At 40.4% G+C, this 20,652-nt stretch overlaps 1 protein-coding gene across 1 annotated transcript; it reads left to right on the forward strand.

Annotated features, from left to right (window-relative positions):
• The first annotated feature begins 9,491 nt into the window (after positions 1-9,491).
• Positions 9,492-12,384, forward strand: LOC114829605. The gene is made up of 3 exons (XM_034288541.1): positions 9,492-9,689; positions 10,690-10,972; positions 11,351-12,384. Exons 1-3 carry the CDS (start codon positions 9,604-9,606, stop codon positions 11,645-11,647), a joined length of 666 nt encoding a protein of 221 aa, XP_034144432.1. The 5' UTR covers positions 9,492-9,603; the 3' UTR covers positions 11,648-12,384.
• The last annotated feature ends 8,268 nt before the right edge of the window (positions 12,385-20,652 follow it).

The following is a 20,652-nucleotide window of genomic DNA, read 5'->3' on the forward strand; positions in this document are numbered from 1 at the left end:
CAATGCTCTATAATGGCCAACTGCTGTTTTTTACCTGGTGGAATTAGCCACGATGCCAAGGCTGGAAAAAAAACAAACAGATAACGTATAAACTTTTATCTATCATAAGTTTGATCACAGCACATTAAAATGTTATGCCAAGCTTTTCTCCAGAGCTACTTCTGTAACCCGTTGTTATATTGATTATATTGATCATTAAAGGTGCACTATGCACATTTTTACACCACCTATTGGCAGTGAGTTTTATATTGGTTCTATAACTCCATTAGGATCTGACACTGTCATTACTAACTACGAGAAGATTGACCCACCAACCGTCAATGCTGAAGCAATGAACACAGACTTTCGTTTTAGATGGGGTGAAAGTTGATGTGTCCTTTCCATAACTACAGAACATGGAATAAACAAAGTAAACAGCTAAACCAACCAAAACGTCACCTGGAATATCTATTGCGTTATAAGCATTACCATGTTTCAGAGACTCGTTGATGGCTAGCTAGAGAACATATAACCATATTTGTGCCAGCTAGCGCCAGGCTGGGACAATAATATGCACATTTTAACCAGTTTGTGCAACACTAAATCTAGTTAAAAGGCAATGTAATTGCTTTTTCCGAGCAATAGTAGCTTATGTATTAGGTTTTGGAGAAACCTTCCTAAGATGTATTTGCGCTCATAGAAATAAAATAAACAAGAACATTGAATGATTTTCTACATCAAATAATTGTTTCTCCATCATCATCAATCTAGTAACTTACGCATAGCTTTCCTTGACTAGCTAAATGAGGTACCTAAGGTAACGGTACAGGTCAAGTAGAAACATTGCCAACTCTGCATCACTATTTACACAAACTTCAGCTCTCGCCATCTAATAAATGCCAAATCCAAATTCACCCTCATTATACTCCGTGCTTTGTCTGATGTTCGCGTTGCTTCTCTATATTTTTTGTTTCTGGAGTGCTTGGTGTAGGCATACAAGAACCCAAACAAAGTTTGTCATTGGCCTTCACCTCACACACCTTCAAGGAAATACATGTATACGAACGTCCCGACCTACGTTTTACTTGCCACCATAGCAGTGGGGATAGTGCCAGTCCTGACACTCTGCCAGAGACTGTTTTTTACATTAACTGATGATATGTAAGGATTGTTATCAGATATTTTAAATGGAAAATGCTGCATAAGCCACCTTTAAAGGTTCCTCTTAGAAACTCTCAAATAGCAAAATGTTCCAAACCAAGGAGTTCCTTGAGAAGTTCCAGAGTTTCTCATGTCATCAGGAAGTGGAAGTGTAAACAGCTATAGCCTAAATTCTAAGCCAGTATATGGCTTTCATTATATAATATAAACGAGTTAATTGGATCCATGCACAAGCACATTTACCCAAAGACCTACTAAAGACAAGATCTTCGCCTTTTGGAATGTTGCTATTGGACTGTAAACAGCTGAGATTGGAACGGTCTTGCACCTAACTACAAATATGTTGTAGATAAGACATTTTATAGTAATACCACATAAAAGTCAGGAAACATATTGCAGTGAAACCCAAATGTGGGATCCAAATGCCAATCTGACCTCAAAGTCTTTGAATAGGTCAGAAAATATAATAGAAAGCAATATCCTTTTGAGATATTGCTGATATAAAATAATGCTTTGGCTAAAATATTGTTTTGGCCAGAGATGTAATGACATTATAGCATTCCATTGAAGATAGCTACGTTTCCTGCTCCAACATCACAATCTGTATTGAAAGTGGAGGGGAAAAAAGTTAATGTACCCATAAAAGATAGGACACTTTATGAATTTTACTGCCCGGAGGTCAAATGGGAATACATTTATTCCAAATTCAGCTCAGAATTTATATCTGTTTCCGGTCATTGCTATGCAAAGCACACAAGGACATTCTCAAGGCAAGCCATAAACCAGCTGTCCCCGTGGCTTCCCAGCTCAAAAAGGAAGAACTAACGCTCACAGAACTAAACTCTAGAGAGGCAGAGGGGGTCGGAGGGAAGAGGAGGTGAAGTTTAAATGAAAAGGAAGATAATAACAAACCCCTGAACATGATGTGCATTTCCTGCCTACTCAAATCATACCTGGGCCTCGGCCTATGACAGCAGGTGATTCAGTGAATGGGTATTAGAGCGTTATCGTGCCTTCTGCCTCTGAGCGACTAGACGCATTAAGTCTTATAGGGCTGCGTGGGTGCAATGGTGTGTCGGTGTATGACGTGTGGATGTGTGTGTGCATGTGTGCATATCTGTTTGTGTGTTTGAACGTGTGTGTGAGAGAAAGAGATTTATGTGGTAGGCTGTAAATCGTTTACAATACTTAAGGAAAGAGGATTAGAAAGTGACACTAGGACTTGGTGTTAGCTTGTGGCTTTTTTGGTCCGTGGCTGAGGTATTACACTGTTGAATAGTTCTGAACAGGGTATAACCAAAGAGCTGCATAGCCAAAAGCATGCTCTCAGTTTTGACTTCACTGGTGTAATGCCACATCAGGGGATTCCTCGGATGAGGTTGTTTGAAAATAGGTGACTCATAGCTGTATATTTTTTTTTTACTTTTTAAGAAATGTATAACAACCTACTGAATAAAATGACCATGTTCAACTTTACTGTGTTAATTCCAGAGCTTACTTTACCACACTGCTACCCACTAAAGTCAATGAGACATCCATTGCCTCCATTTTCTCTCACTCTCTCCATATTGTGTCTTTTGGACAGCTCATATTGCCGACCCAGTGAATTCAGAATGGGCCCGATGGACAGGTTTAGAGTTCCACTAGAACTTAACAGTACTTACCAGAGTAAAATATGCCTCAGCTGTGTTAGATATCAGTCCTCCTATACAGGCCGCCTGCCCTGCCATGGGCTACAGGAAAAGCACAAAGCATGGGCTTGCAAATTGGACCAGAAAAATATAAACATTTCTAAATATAAACACTCGAATGGATAAAAGGTCAGGTCTTCTGCATGTGATAATTTGTTTTGAGAGCTTTGGAATATCAAGCAAACACAACCATTATGCTTATGTAACTGTTTTGAAAGCATTCTTCAAATTAGTTCAACCCCGAGCAGATTGTCTAAGAAGCCAAAGGAGCAATTTCTTTACATTATTCAGGGACTGCAAGACTCCACTTTGGCATGCCTCGCACATTTAACTTTAACTTGATTTAGTTTAGCAAGAAAAGCTCAGAGCAAAGGCCATGAAGGCTGGCTGCACACGGCAATGATGCGTCACAGAACGGTGAAAACAATTTCAGTAACAGTGATAGCCCACCCAACAAATGCCTTGCAGATAGGAAGAAGCCATAGAACTTTGATTTGCCAATGCCTTCTTTTTGATGAATAACCTTTTTGAGGGCAAAGGTATTTGTTGCTTTTTTCTATTGCTTTACAATCACATTGATATATTTTCTGCAATATCACCTCTACTGCTCCCTGTACAATTTACAAGGGTTACCGTGTTGAGAAGTGTTGAAACTGTAGTGGCCTGCAGGCAGGAAACAACTGGAGGTCAACCCTGGAGGGAATCTGTGCTTCAAATGGAATTATCCAGAGGTAGGTGCTCCATGAAATACTATTGTGAATGGAACCACTGTAACACATGTTATCTCAAAACAAAGCAAAACACATATAACAAGAACAAATATGATGTATACATATCATTATATAATTTCATGTTTATGACTTTTTCTTGATTTCTCCGACGTTGCCTTCATGAAACAATGATACACATAGCCTCTGTTTTAAATTGAATGCAAGTTATTTGCACAGAGCGCTCTACCCCCTAAGCTAGCATTCACACAGGCAGTTAAATAAAAATATTTGTTATCATTAATTTGCAGAGATGGGGACAAGTCACACATGGTCAAGTCCAAGCAAGTCTCAAGTCTTAACCATCAAGTCTCGAGTCAAGTCTCAAGTCACAGTTCAGATAAATCAAGCAAGTCAAGTCCTCACCCTAAGCAAGTCAAGTCGAGTCCTTATAAGTTTCAAGTCAAGTCACAGTACTAAAGAGATGAACACACACACTGTCCTCTGTTTCTGACGTGCGCTCGGTGCGAAGCTCGATTTCAAAATCAAGTACCGTTCCGTCTCTGGTTAGAATCCTGCTGCGTCCATAGCAACGCGCTGTTTTTCATGGCAACGGTCTGTTATCAAGAAATAACACGCATTCTGCACTGGAATTCAGCCAATCCATGTAATAAAGGCTAATAATAACAACCTTATAAACTAATTATTGTGACTGAAAAATTGCCTAATATGTAATTACGCTGCAATTATTCTTGTCTGTATGAGTAAAAAAATAAAACTCTTCGAAATGTTTAGGTGCTAATCACATCGGCGCCTCCATTAGCCTTTCATTCAGTAAAGTTAACTGTTATGGTGTAAGCACAATGCTTTTTAGTTTCCACACGCAGTCCACAAACACTTGAAAATGCGCACATTTAATACAGACATTATAGCCTACGTGTAATAATATACATGCCCGCTCATTTTAAGATGCCCATCAACATTAAAATTCAGGCTATGCCACTGTTATAGTCAAATTCCCTTACATCAATTTACCAGACGTATTCAGTAATGATAATGGTCACATTTCTAACAAGAAAAAAAAAACATAATATGCAACCAAGGCCAAATTATGACAAACAAAATATTAATTCATTACATTAGTAACTTAATCGTTATAGAGTGAAACTGAATATAAAGAGATTACTTTCTTACCTTTCCTTGTGGTTCTTAAAATGACGAATGAAATTTGACGTTTTTGCATATTTAGCATCTGGCAAATCTTTTTTTTTTCACACGGTCCAGTTCAAAGTCCTTGTATCCAAACTATACTATTTGTGGAGCTCGACTAACGTTACTGTCTGCCATGTTTGGCGCGGTTTGAATTGTGCAGCGTTAAAGGCACATACACTGATTAGTGGTGCTGATGTCACAACATATAAAATAATTGTATTGCTGTTTGTTTATTATAAGTTCAAGTCATTGTCGAGTCTTCCACTTCAAGTCAAGTCAAGTCTCAAGTAACTTGTTCTCAAGTCAAAGTCATTTTGATATTTTAATCAAGCAAGTCACAAGTCCTGAAAATTGTGACTCGAGTCAGACTCGAATCGAGTCATGTGACTCGAGTCCCCCACCTCTGTTAATTTGTACTTTGACCAGTTAGTGAAGCTCTGAAACATAGTATGTGAAAAGATCTGATGTGATTTATCAAAAGACTAATTGCAGAAAACAACATTAGAATTGTAAACACAGCCTAAAATAAGCTTATTTTGGAAAAGACGGCACTTACACAGGCTCAATCTAATGTTCTCTATTTGTTGAATTCTATTTATCAGATCAGACATTTTCACAGCAATATTGTTTCAGATCTGATCAGATTAGTCAAAGTACAAATTAATGAAAGAATTAGGTTTCCTGTGTAAACACAGCCTTAGTGGATAGAAAACATGTTGTATGTAATGTATGTTCAGTGTATCCCTACATTAAAATACGGTGTTGGAATATGTGTTATTTTAGTTTCCAAACATTAAGATACAATGTTTGAACATAGCTTATTGAACATTATTTTTTTTCATATGGGTTATGGGTTATGCCATTCGTTAATAATATAAACACGGATTATATTATAAAGGGTATTGGTGAAAAAAGTGTTATTGTAAGCAGTTTGTTGTTGTCTGTGTATTCATGCTAGTAGATATGGCATCTTGTCAATGATATATTCCTTATATTTTAGTCCATTTTGCAGTAACCAGTTCCAAATAAATTGGATAAAGGTCTACAGAAATCTTTAATTAATATTTGTATTACCTTTGTTGGGGTAATACAGGTGAGCAGGTGGACATATTTCTCCATGACATACCTAGCATGTAAGCTCCCCACAGGGTTGGGAGAGGGACAAGTTAGTCCACATAGTAGTCCACTGCAAAAGCCCACTGATCAAAGAAAACTCTAAATGGAAAGCACATTACAATAACTCTAAAATGTTGTCCAACTGCTAAATCAAAGTCAATGAGAGATTCATTCTGCCTCAGCATCATGTCTTTGTGCTGGGTCCGGCCAGCTCTCTTCCTCCTCGTCCACCACCTGTGACACGTACTCTTCCTCCTCGCCCACCACCTGTGACACGTACTCTTCCTCCTCGCCCACCACCTGTGACACATACTCTTCCTCCTCGTCCACCACCTCAGACACGTACTCCTCATCTGCTTCAGACTTGTGGCACCTGTGTACTCTGAACTGAGTTACAGTTGTGCTCAAAAGTTTGCATACCTTCGGAGAATTGGTAGTATATGTACCATTTGTAAAGAAAACATGAGTGAGCAGGCAAAACACGTCTTTTATTTCTTATGGGATTTACATTCAACTGTAGGTCATAATAGAATGGCAAAATCATAAAACTTTTAAAACATGGCAACAAAGGAAAAAATATACTGACCCCTGTTCAAAAGTCTGCATACCCGTAATACTGTGTATTGCCCCCTTTAGAATCAATGGCAGCGTGCAATGTTTTGTAATAGTTGTCTATGAGGCCCCGAATTCTTGCAGGTGGTATAGCTGCCCATTCATCTTGGCAAAATGCCTCCAGGTCATGCAAAGTCTTTGGTCGTCTTGCATGAACCACATGTTTGAGATCTCCCCAGAATGGCTCGATGATTAATGTCAGGAGACTGTGATGGCCACTCCAGAACCTTCACCTTTTTCTGCTGTAACCACTGGAGGGTCAGCTTTACCTTGTATTTAGGGTCATTGTCGTGCTGGAAAGTCCAAAAGCATCCCATGCACAGCTTTCGTGCAGTTGAATGCAAATTGTATGCCAGTATTTTTTGATAACATGCTGCATTCATCTTGCCATAAATTTTCACAAGATTCCTTTAGAGCTCAACACCTCCAAAACATCAGTGAGCCACCACCATGCTTCATAGTGGTGATGGTATTCTTTTCACTATAGGCCTTGTTGACCCCTCTCCAAATATAGTGCTTATGTCTGTGACCATAAAGCTCTATTTTGGCCTTGTCACTCCAAATTACAGTGTGCCAGAAGCTGTGAGGTGTGTCAAGGTGTTGTCGAGCATATTGTAATTGGGCAATTTTGTGGCATTGGCGCAGTAAAGTCTTCTTTCTGGCAACATTTTTGTTCAAGTATCGTCGTATTGTGCTCCTTGAAACAACATATCATCATTTTCTAAAGCAACCTGTATTTTTCCTGAGGTTAGCTGTGGGTTTTTCTTGTTTCTAGCTGTTTTGGCTGACATCTTTATTGGCCTACCTGACCATGGCTTAGTATCAAGAGATCCTTGAATTTTCCACTTATTACAGTTTTTGCCCGTTGCTTGAACACGTTTTGCAAAACTTGGCTCATTGTTTCCAAACTTTAAGGACCATGGCATATGGGCATGTGGTTGGCGGTCATATACGTGCCATCTCCAAGCGAAAAAATAAATCCTCTATAGGATTTAGAAATGGCGAGTAAGGGGGCAAGTACACAACTTCAAATTGATCATGGTTGGTGAACCAGTTCTGGCCCAGAGCAGCCTGATGGAAATAAACATTATCCCAGACAACAACAAACCTGGGCTGCTTTGGTCCATCCTGTACAACTGCATCATGAAGTGCATCTAGAAATTTGATTATGTGTTGCGCTAGGGACCTAGTTTGGCATGATGGTGCAGTAGACCTCGAAGACTTATGGCAGCACACAATGTGATATTTCCCCTGCGCTGCCCCGGGACATGAACAATTGCCCTTTGGCCAATTATATTACGTCCCGTCGTCTGTTTTTGCTAAGGTTGAATCGAGCCTCGTCAATGTAAACACATTCATGTGGCTGGGCAGCTCCATCCATGTCCAAGATTCTCTGTAACAAAAAATACATATTGTGGATGGCTTTACTCAAAGCACACACCTACACTACTACACATACAGAACCGAACCACCCCACCACACAGGTACCTGTGTAGCTTTCTGAATGTATCTATGTGGTACTAATCCAGTGGTACATATTCATCTGTTACTGGACTGCACCCATTCTTTATTGTAAATGTAAAGGACTGAAACACTTACATGTACATATTCATGTCGAAGTTCTTTGACCCTGACACTGTTCCTTTTAAATGGGACTCTGTACAATTGCTTCATGGTCATGTTGTGCTTTACCAAGATGCGTCTGATAGTTGTAATGCTTACTCGATTTATGTTGTTGAATACTTGCCTATCTGCAAGTATTTGTTGCTGTAGCTGGTGGAGACGGATTGCATTGTTTGCTCTGACTAGGTTCACTATGGCAAGTTCCTGCTGTTGGGTGAACCGGTGTTGGTGTCCACCCCCAGTAGGTCTTCTAGCCATTCTGTAGAAAAATGCAACCACAAATTGTCCTCGTTTGCTTCTTTTTAACAGTACTGTGTATGCGGAACTTTACTGTATTTACCATACACAGTACTGAAACATCTTAACACGTTATCACGGTATGTTTCACAAAACTACCACTTTTGTTGGAAAAGGAGCATTAGCCACCCAGGAATACAATACATGTGATACAGTAACGTGATATGTTACAGTACTTTACAGTTTTTCCCAATTGCTAAAACACAAAAAGTGAATGCCCAGATCCAAGCGTCAAAACCGTATCATTTGCATGCATGTCTTACACACAGGCACCAAATGAATAAACACATTGTAGGCATTGCACTGCAAACAATTGTGCAACACACGGTGCAAAACACTACACACAGAGTGTTGTATGTTACACACGTTGGAAAATGAGGAAACACTTTGCATACAGCACATCCATTCAATAATAAAAACACATGCGACAATAGCAACACCCCCGCACACACAGTAAAACACTTAACCGGTAATTGAACACCAATCAGTCACAGCTGTAGCACTATAAATAGAACTCAGGTATGTGCACCTGTCGTGATACAATTGCGAATATGGAGGCCGAAGGACCAAGGGGAAGGAGAAGACGAGGAAGAGATGGGGGAAGAGGGAGAGGAGAACGAGGAAGAGATGGAGGAAGAGGGAGAGGAGAACGAGATGGGGGAAGAGGGAGAGGAGAACGAGGAAGAGGGAGAGGAGAACGAGATGGGGGAAGAGGGAGAGGAGAACGAGGAAGAGGGAGAGGAGGATGAGATGGAGGAAGAGGGAGAGGAGAAAGAGGGAGAGGAGAACGAGATGGAGGAAGAGGGAGAGGAGAACGAGGAAGAGATGGAGGAAGAGGGAGAGGAGAACGAGATGGGGGAAGAGGGAGAGGAGAACGAGATGGGGGAAGAGGGAGAGGAGAACGAGGAAGAGATGGAGGAAGAGGGAGAGGAGAACGAAATGGGGGAAGAGGGAGAGGAGAATGAGGAAGAGATGGAGGAAGAGGGAGAGGAGAACGAGATGGGGGAAGAGGGAGAGGAGAACGAGATGGGGGAAGAGGGAGAGGAGAACGAGGAAGAGATGGAGGAAGAGGGAGAGGAGAACAAGATGGGGGAAGAGGGAGAGGAGAATGGCACCAACCTGAACGGGAACCAGGCAGACGCATAACTATCACTGACGACATCAGGGCCACTGTGGTGGACCATGTCATCAACCATGGCCTGACTATGAGGGAGGCCGGGCAGAGGGTCCGGCCCAACCTCAGCCGCTTCACAGTAGCCAGCATCATTCGGACATACCGACAAGAAAACAGGTATGTCCTGAATTAACGCCAAAGGACTGCACATTGAGGTCTGCTACCCGACCCGAGCCCGATGGGACCCGAAAAATGTGCGGGTTTCGGGTCGGTTTCGGGTTAATGTTTAATGAACAGCCTAAAAACTAAAAAGTCTATATATAGTTTGCGTGCCGTGTGCTACTGTGCTTTGCCTGCTTGCTGTGTGTGTTGTGGTGACCGGCACGCGAGAGAGAGAAAGTACATGCGTGCGCAGATGTGCAATCAATGTGCATATGTTACACAGACACACAGGCGCTCCTCTCTCCCTCTCTCTCTCTCTCTCAAAAAAAAAATAATAAAAAAATAATATATATATTTATTTATTTTATCATTATAATATCACAAAACCGTTTTGCGCATGTGCTACCGATCTCGCGCGCTATTTCAGTCACAACAACACAGACAGCAGCAGTGTGACTGTTACAACTGGTCGACCACAGCAAAGTTATGCAATTGGTAAGTTAAGTTTTTTTTCTCTTACTGCTGTGCTGATGGGGCCGCTGCGCCTATGTAACGATATTTGTTTATCGTTTTAAGCAATCATTAAATACATATTGCAAACATGTTTTTTTTTTGTTTTTTTGACCTCGGGTTCGGGTCGGGTTCGGGCTTAACATGTAAATGTAACTGTCGGGTCGGGTCGGTTCGGGTTAAATGATCGCGGGTACGGGCCGGGTTAGGGCTTCAGTTTAAAGCCCGTGCAGACCTCTAAGTACCCACACAGCAAATTGTCTAGTGTTATTGTAGATTTTCCAGTGTTACAGTAATTTAACACTTTTACAGTGGTTTACATATAAACCCTGGGGGAGTGTTAATTTGACTGTAACTCTGAGAGTGTTAAATTTGCGCTTTCAAATTTGCTGTGCATCAGCGTTCTGGCTGAATCTGGTTATACAGTATTTCACCACGTACAGTATGACAGTACGGGATGGGGAACAGAACCTAACCATCGACACTAATCATGAATTGTTTGCAGAACTGCCAGGCGACCTGCCGTGGGAGGAAGGCAACGAGTGTTCACCCATGCCCAGGAACTGGCCGTTGTCAACCTTGTGGTGGCAAACAACGCCATCACCCTGCGCCAATTGCGTGAGCGCATCCTCGAAGACCAGGCAATTTTCCACAATGTGCACAGTGTCAGTACGACGACACTCGCCCGGGTCCTGCGGGAACACCACGTCAGCATGAAACAACTTTACAAGGTTCCATTTGAGAGGAACAGTGTTGCAGTCAAGAACCTTCGCTATGACTATGTGCAGGTGAGTGCCACAGTACCACTACAATGGCAGTTGTGTGTTTACATGGATATATACCTTGCAGTCGCCCCCTTACTGCAAAAAAAAAAAAACTTAAAAATCTTGTTCCATTGGCAAAAAGGTCACATTTATCTTGTTTTTATGTAAAATAAGCTAACCGTCTAGATTTTTTTACCTGAAAACAAGATAAATTTGACTTTTTGGCCAATAGAACAAGATTTTTAAGACAAGATTTTTTGCAGTTGGAGGGACACTGCCAACATTTTGGTGATATCCGAATGTGTCCAACCCAATCCACAGTCATTGTGCGACATTGTAGAGGCAGTATCGCTGTATTCAGGAACACAATAGTGACATTTTGGTATATGCATGTTCTGTTAGACTGTCCTGGCCTTCGATGCGGCAGCGCAGCAACATGAGTACATCTACATAGATGAAGCTGGGTTCAATCTGGCAAAAACCAGACGTCGGGGCCGGAAGGGCCATCGTGAACATCCCCGGGCAGCGCGGGGGCAACATCACCATGTGTGCCGCCATTGGTGGTCAAGGGCTCCTCCATCACCATGCCACCCTAGGACCCTACAACACTGCACACCTACTGGCATTTCTCGATGCACTACATGCTGTGGTCACACAGGACAGACCAGGGCAGCCCATGTTTGTTGTCATCTGGGATAATGTCAGTTTCCACCGGGCTGCTCTGGTCCGGGACTGGTTTGCCAACCACGACCATTTCATGGTGTTGCACCTGCCCCCTTATTCCCCGTTCCTAAATCCGATCGAGGAATTCTTTTCGGCATGGCAGTGGAAGGTCTATGACCGCCTACCACATGTACGCGTGCCGCTCCTGCGAGCGATGGAGGAGGCATGTGGGGACATCGAGGTGGGGTCGATCCATGGGTGGATACGCCACACACAGAGATATTTTCCCCTTTGCCTGGCAAGGGAAGACATTGCCTGTGATGTGGACAAGGTGCTGTGGCCCGACCCCAATCGACGACGAGATCCCTGACATGGACCTGCAATAGAAACACCTACACCAGATATTCAATACTTATAGTAGTTCTGCACCTGTACACTGAGTTTTGGTTGTGGAAATAAACACGGTTTACAGACTACAAATGTAGGCAGTGTCTTGAGTACAGTTGACCTGTGTGTTGTGTTTGCTTTGACTGTTTATATTGCATGTGCATGTGTGTTTCCTATCGATCCGAAGAGGGCCTTTTCAAGTTAGAGTGTTACGTTTTGATTGCAGAATGTTATTTTGCATTGGCAGTTAGATGTTGATCTCCAAGTGCTGTGTCAAGAAATCTTGTGTGTTGAGTTTTGACACAATGAGCCAAATTTTTAATTTTGTGTGTAAGCAATTGAAAAAAACTGTAAATACTCTAGATACATTCTGCGTAGAGTAGAGAGTTGAAGACACACCTGTTTTCCAGTCGGAATGTCCTTATTATGGATGAAACTGTGAAACGGCTTAGATTAGGATGGACTCTGCCCAGCTTACCTCATAATCAGGCCATGGTTCATGACATGGTCCACCAAAGTTGCTCTTATGTCATCCGAAATAATGGTCCTTGCGTGGCCTCATCGACCACGTCCTCCTCTCTCTCTCTGTCTTCCTCTGCCTCTAGCTCTCCCTGCCTCCATGCTTGCAAAGTTCTCAAAATGGCTTAACTGAGGCCTTTTTGAAACTGGCTGATTGGTGTTCTGTTTTGTAAGTAAGTATTTTCAGGTGTGAGTCTGTCTTTTCAATTAACCAATGTGTGTTGTATTTTGAATAGATGTGTTTTCCCAATGGTACCCTGAGATTTCATTGTTGAACTAAGTGTCTTATGTATGAGATAGTGTGTAGTGTCTAGGGGCAAGTGTGTTGCAGAAAGGAGCAAGTGTGTTACAGAATTGCAACTAAAGTGCAAATCAGCGCTTTTGTTTAAGGTATGGTTACACTTTGTTTAAGGTATAGTAACAACAACTTCAAGTTATGTTGCTTTGGTTTAAGCATGTGTCTATAGTGTTCAAGCAACAGGCAAAAACTGTAATATGTTATTAAACAGTACTGACTGGTCTTTGCAAGGCTTTGGATGTCTCTTTATATCCTTTTCCATCTTTATAAAGTTCCATTACCCTAGGCCAAACAGTCAAGGGTATGTAAACCTTTGATCAGGGCCATTTGGGTGATTTCTGTTATCATTATGATTTAATAATGAGCCAAACAACTATGTGATGATAAATGGCTTAATGTGATCACTATCCTTAAATAAAATACTTTTTTTTTTGCATGATCAGTCATATTTTCAAAATCAATGCCAAAATTGCACAATTTCTGCCAGGGTATGCATACCTTTGAGCACAACTGTATATTCTCAACAATTGGTTTGATCACAAAATTAGAAACACGTGTGAACTATTTTGAGTTACTGTGTGTAAACAGTGACACATTTGTTGAGGTTCTGTTTAATTTTTGAAACCCGTGTTTACCAATTCACAACACAAGTGCATCACAGTGTGAAATGTGATTTAGTGACTGAGAATGTGTTTAGAGTTTTGCAAACAGAGTGAATATGATTTGCAAAAGGTGTCTAACTGCCTGAATTTGTTTATGGTTTTGCAAAAGACTGACTGATTTGACAAATGGGTTTAGGTTACTGAGAATTTGGTTCAGAGAATGGGGTTTACTGTTTTAGCAATTCAGAAAAACTGTAAAGACGGCCTAGAGGCATGTAAGAGGACAAGAATGAGGTGGTGGAGAAGGTATGACTGCAACCCCTACACACAGCAAAACCTCCTGAAGGCAATGGTTGACACCTGTGGTGATGGGTCTGTGCAATTTTTCCAGGGTTTTCTAAGGCACACAAGGGCATTTTCCCCACGCTGCCTGGCAAGAGTAAACCATGTTTAACGTTGATGAGATATTGTGGCTTGACCCAGACCTGAGACAAGATGATGAGAACACTAATGCTGTGTAACCTGACCCAGACCTGAGACAAGATGATTTGAACACTGATGCAGAGTAACCTGAACCAGACCTGAGATGATGAGAACACTGGTGCAGAGTAACCTGACCCAGACCTGAGACCAGATGGGAACACCCATTGCTGAGTAACCTGACCCAGACCTGAGACCAGATGGGAACACTGATGCTAAGTAACCTGACCCAGACCTGAGACAAGATGATGAGAACACTTATGCTGAGTAACCTGACCCAGACCTAAGACCAGATGGGAACACTGATACAGAGTAACCTGTACATTTGCTGCATTTGGAAATAAAGCTTTTGGAAATTGAGTATTTTACAGTCATGTAGTTGGTTTTTTTGATAGCTTGTGTGTGTTTGTGTGCAAGGTTTGAATTGGGACCCAGAAGTTAGATGTTTGTACCATTAGGTGTGAGTTTTTAATATTGTGTGTGAAGATTTGAGAAAATGGTGAGTTGTTCCAGGAATTGGGTCTAAGCAATTAATAAAACTGTAAAATGTACTGGAGCTGTGCTGGTCCACAAAAAAACATTAGATTTGGGAAGGGTTGTGATCTTTTATTTTCTCTTACACGGGAAAGGGTACTGGTTAATTTATTCCTGTATTATTTTACATTTAGCCGGTTTTGTAATATACTGTATTCGTTCCATTGTAGACAGATTTCATGATCTTCTTGGTACAGTATGGGACTCCCCTAACAACTTGTCTGGGAATTTCCCTTAAGATCTACTGCACGCATACTAAACCACATGTCTACCAGTCAACTGTCTACCTGCTTTCTATCCTAAGATTGACAATAGTGCTGTAGAATGACAAGCAATCATAAGATGACATAAACATGCCAGTGTGATAGCACTCTCCATAGCCAACGTGAAGAAAAACTTGAAAAAGGTTAACCCTCGCAAGGCTGAGGGACCAGACGCATGTTCTCTAAGCATGCATTGGCCAGATGGCGGGTGTATTCACAGGCATTTACAACCTGTCCCAGTCGGTAATCCCAACCTGCTTCAACATGACCAGCATTTTCCCCATTACAAAAAACTCCAAAGCAACCTGCCTGAATGACTTTCACCCTGTCGCACTGCTGGTAATGTCCCACATCAACGCAATCATACCAGACACCTTGGACTCAGTCCAATATGCATATTGCTCCAACAGTTCGACAGAGGACGCCATTGTAAATGCCCTTCACACTGCACTCACCCAGTAGGACAATAGGGGCAGCACCAAATATTCAGACCCCTTCAATTTTATTTATTTATAATAATCTTGAATTATAAATGAAAATCAAAAACACGTTTTTAGAAATTTGTGCCGATATATTGAACATGAAAAAAAGAGCAAATAAGAAGTAATCAGACCCTCTTCCAACAGATGTACCCTGTGTTCTTTTTTATTAAACCTGTTGTTACCTGTGGTAAATGTAATTGATTGGACATGTTTTATAAAGGTACTCACCTGTCGTCACAGTGCACGTCAGAGCAAAAGCCAAGTCATGAAGTCTAAGGAACTGTAGACAATACAGAATTGTGTTGAGGCTTAGATCTGGGTAAGGTGATACAGTAAATTGCTGAAGCATTGACATTTTCCATCATTGTGAATTGGAGGAAGTTTCGAACCAAGATTCTTCCTAGAGCTGGCCAAGGTAACCAGACAGGAAAGGCCTTGGTCCGAGTGGTGACCAAGAACCCACCAGCCACACGGAGCTGCAGAGATAGGACAACCAGACAGAAATACAAAAAGTTCTTCAGCATTCCAAGAAAGTCTTTATGTTGCCACTCTGAGGCCACTCCTCAGTATAAGGCATGTGACATGTCACATTAAGGACTCTAAATTCATGATAAAAATATGTTCTATAAAAATGTTAATGCCAAGTGCATCACCTGGCTAAAACCAACCCTATACGAAAGCATGCTGGTCTTAGCATCATGCTATGGGGATGCTTCTCAATGTCAGAGACTGGGAGACAAGTTAGGATTGAGGAAAGGATAAATGGAGCAAAACACAGAGAGGTACTTGAATAAAATCTGATCCAGAGAGCACAGGACCTCAGACTGGAAAGAAAATTAATCTTTCAGCACAACAATGACCCAAAGCACCCAGCCAAGACCATACTGGCATATTTTGCCAAGTCTGTGAATGTCCTTGTGTCGCCCAGCCAAAGCCCAGATTTGAACCTAATTGAAAATATAAAGATCCGTATGCCGACACTTCCCATCCAATTTGACAGAGTTTGAGAGGATCTACAAAGAAGTATGGGAGAAACTGATCAAATCTAGGTGTGCAAAGCTGGTAGAAGAATACCCATGAGGACTCAAAGCTGTGATCACTGCCAAAGGTGCATTTACAAAGTACTGAATAAAGCATCTGAATACATATGTACAAAGATATTTCATTTTTTCTTTTTCAGAAATTGCCACCATAAGTTAAATTAAGTCTTTTCTCAAAAAATTTAAGGAAATTAAGTGTTAATGTCCGAAGGTCCTGTTATGGAAGAGTGCCTTTCATTGACTACAGCTCAGCATTTACAGTGTCTTTATTTTTATAAATTATTCACCCCTCTTGGATTTCTTTTTTTAAATCCACTGATAGATACAAAAAGTCAAAACGAAAAATAAAACCTGCTGATAGTCCTAAAGTAATCATAAATAAAGAACCAATATAAAACAGAAAATAATTTGTGTAAGTATTCAGCAGCTTTAGTCAATATTTGGTAGAGGTGCTTTTGAGTCTAAACCAACTCTTCAAATCTGTATAATGCCATTTCTGCCCATTCTTCTTTGCAAAACTGCTCAAGCTCAGTCATGTTGGATGAAGACCTTTGGTGAACTGCAATTTTCAACTCTTTTCACATTCTCAATTAAATGAAGGTTCTGGCTTTGACTGGGCCATCTTTGTGGTATGCACAGAGTCTCCCATCTCTGCCCTGGAAGATGGTAACTGTAGAGTTGCCATAAGCATATTGTTGGCTTCCCTGACTAGTTCCCTTCTTGCTCAAATGCTTTTCATAATAAAGAGGTTTACTGTGCTCTGGGGGTATTCAGTTCTGTAAAATAATTCTGATTTCCTACCCCTGATTGGTACACCTGCCTCTACAACTGGATACCAGACTTTTTAGTCTGACCCCAGTCGGTGAGAATAGGCAACAACACCGCAAGACATTGACCTTAAACATCAAGGCCCTCCAGGAATTGGTGACTATATAACAGGGTTAAGACCGTAACATAAGCTCACTCCACAGTTACTGTAGCTTGAACTGGTTTGTTCCTTTTGTATAGCTGAAATGTTATTGGATGTAAAATCATGAAAAACTGCACAAAATGTTCTCATAAACCAACAAGAACATAGAAGAATAGCTGACAAGCAGCAGAGAGGTCAGGTGTGCCATTGCACATAAAACTGTGACTAGACTAGCCTTAAACAGCACAACACAATTTATAGTTGCATTGTTGTTGTCAAGTGAGTATCAATTTGTGGAAATCTCCTCTAGGCTATAAGTGTATACTGCTGTGAAAATGTCTTGAATAATGTCACAATAATGTTTCATTACATTTATTTCAAAAGGATCAGTTGTTAGTAGATATGATACATCTAGAAAGGCACAGAAGCAGGTTGAATTAGATTATTTTTTTTACTATGTGCTGTCAATTGTCATTTTTCTCCCAAGTTGTTCTATATAGCGTGGACACAAAAGCCTATGCCTCCAGCAGACCCAGTTATTCATAAAGGTTTAAAGCCAGTTCTGCGTAAATCGAAGGAGCTAGTTTTGACCTAGAACATAAAGCTTCACTATGGCCTAAAACATTTTCAAATAACTTCTGAAATGTATTACATTTTATGGGTGCCATAAACACTCACTGTATAATTGCAGCATCCAAACGGCATAGAGTCTAAAAGGATTAATGGAAATTCTGAGATTGCCAAGCCTTTGACACTGCGTCCAATTAGGGAGGGACAACATCTCTGTTTGTTAAGATTGACATAGTTGATATGTTGTTGAAAATGCAAACTCTGTTGACTTCCTGATATCCAGTTGCAAACATGGCAGCACCACATTTTCGATTTTTTGTATTTGCCAAGTAACTAAACCTTTTAGCTTAGGCTAATAATAATAATATTTTGTTTTTATACAGGTGTGACCACAAGTAATTGAAGTTATTCCACAAACAGCCAGTGAGTAACAAACAGACCTGCAATGAGTGACAACATTCCAAAACTGTATGGTGGTTTTGAAAAAATAAGCCAAAAAATATATAAAATTAAGAGACCACTACACCTTCTTTCCTTTCCAAAAAAGTTGAAAAGGAAGGTTTTGAGTGAGGAACAGAAGGGTTTAAATTAAAAGACCACTGCAAATTGAATGCTTCTGTTCCTCACTCATAACTGTCCTTCTCAACTTTTTTGGAAAGGAAAGAAAAAGTGGTCTCTTAAATTATATATTTTTTACATATATATACAAAATAGAAGATAAATCTATTTTCAATTTTATTTCAAGATGTTTGCTTATTTAAAAATATATCCATATATATATTTCTTTTTTCTGGAGGATAGGTGTGTTACAAGCTGGAGACATTTGTTCGGAGGGCTCTTTTACACTATTAAAAAACATTTAAAACTAAGAGTACAGATAAATAATTTGAGGAATATATGGAATAACAAAAAACATGGGTAAAACTAGATATGCAGAAGTCTATTGAAAGAACAAATACTCCTGCAACTCCCAATCAAAATGGACCTGGGTGTTCAGCAAGTCACAGAGAAAATCGTTCCACCATCCAACAAGCACCACCTAGCTCCATCATTATAGGATTGCGGGGCTATAAAAAAAGACTTGTCATTCAGAGTAAGATTTTTCCTTCCAGGAAAAGCAGATGTCGTTTCTAAAAAAAAAATTGGGCAGACATCCAACAAAATCTGTTAAAATATACCAAAATGAAGAGGTAGCTGAAGGAACAACACATTTGATTCCAGTCAGTCTACCCCACCTGCTTAAATGTTTTCCTCCCGAGAGGCACACGGATGTTCAATTCTGTGTGGGAAGCTGCAGAAGAATGAAAATAAACGTACACATAAGGTGCTACACTGACGGAGGACAAAATGCTGGTATGAGGACGAACCCTTAACAACAACACTGCCTTTGAGATGTTGGCACTCTGAAAAGTTGTTTTGCTTGCGCTGGAGCTGTAACGTAGCTTACCACCAGCCTAGATTCACACAACGGCAAAGAAAAGTTAATCAAAATGGTAATGAAGGGGGGATATTTGTTTAAAAGCAATGGAAGAGTGGGCAGTCATGTAGTGTTTCCACTTTGGTGTCATTGCCAGTTGAATATACACAAACCTAAAGGGCCAAAATGTAAGATTTTTACTGTACTACTAGCATAAAAATAAGCAAAAATGACCACTACACATCGACAGTTAACGTTTTAAGTACATTTTTCAAGTAATCTTCTACAAAATTCACTGACATATTCCCCATTTAAACCTTATCGCCAGTCTGTCTATCAGTTTGTATTGACTTAATCTCCTTACACTTGCTTTAGTCACTCGCTTCCATTCCCACCCTAAACCACCCTGGACTAGTTAGTACTATACTGGTTTTGTTGAGGAAGGGTAGACGAGAAGGAGACACGCCATGTAATTGTTTTTATAAGCAGGATTCTACACAGTGCCCCTTTAAAGTAGTAAATAAAATAGGCAAACGGACAAATAACATGCCATGCATGTATTGTAGATCTCCCCTGATCAGTTTTTGTAGGTAATAAAATATATTTTATGAATACATATAATATTTGATTGTAATATTGTAATATTTTCTATGAAGGGTGACCAACCAACTACCAGGAGGGCTCCTTGGTGAGCAGGACTCGCTCAAACCTAACTCTAAACAGTGTAGCCTACATTTCAGCTATAGGACCTTACCTTGAAAAACGTTGATGTGAGTAAGGGCTAGTTTAAATGACTACTGATTTGGAGGATAGTATCAGAGACCAGTTCATTTTATTTGGACAGAAGTTGCCAAGTACTGTAGAAATTCCTTGTGGGAGGAGAGGACTGGGACAACCCAGTCTAATTTTGAATTTGGAAAAAAGAAAAGTCTACAGCTATTTCATCCAAAGTCAAGCAACACTTACAAGGAGTGATTAAGCATGATTCAGATTGTGTTTATCATAATGAACATTTCTGATGAGCAGCATAGAGAGGACAGTAAAGTAGGTTAGCATAAGTTCACATCTTATTTGTTTTACTGTTTCACAGTTTTTCTCCCCACTTATAAGATTTCCAAATTGTGATTAATACCTTGCATCATCGCCACAACTCCCATTGGACTTGGGACAGTTAATGTTGAGGCATGTGTCTTTCTTGTGTGCTTATACAATAAAATATTCTAGTGGACATTCTGTGGCCTTAGAGAAGGTACTGCCAAAATGCATACCAATGGCAAAATATATTTTTGTAGAAAAATAAGGCCAGACAGTCAAAACATGAATCAATTATTTATAATGTATAGAGAGCGCACCCTTTAGATTAGGTCACACAAAAACACTGAATTTACTAAATGGTTTATTAGGGCCTATATTAAACATCTCAGAAATTGCAGTGAATGACTAGGATACATCTTCAAATGTAGGAGTAATCGTTCATTAATTATTAGCAAATCTATTAATATGCTATTTATAGATGTTTTATTATGTGTAGTGATCATA

Source organism: Esox lucius, chromosome 19 (assembly GCF_011004845.1).
Source record: "Esox lucius isolate fEsoLuc1 chromosome 19, fEsoLuc1.pri, whole genome shotgun sequence".
Lineage (NCBI taxonomy): Eukaryota > Metazoa > Chordata > Actinopteri > Esociformes > Esocidae > Esox > Esox lucius.

Coding starts and splice junctions, on each gene's coding strand:
- LOC114829605 (XM_034288541.1), top strand. CDS start 9,604: ATGAGGGAGGCCGGGCAGAGGGTCCGGCCCAACCTCAGCCGCTTCACA. Junction 9,690..10,689: donor ACATACCGACAAGAAAACAG/GTATGTCCTGAA, acceptor AATTGTTTGCAG/AACTGCCAGGCGACCTGCCG. Junction 10,973..11,350: donor TTCGCTATGACTATGTGCAG/GTGAGTGCCACA, acceptor ATGTTCTGTTAG/ACTGTCCTGGCCTTCGATGC.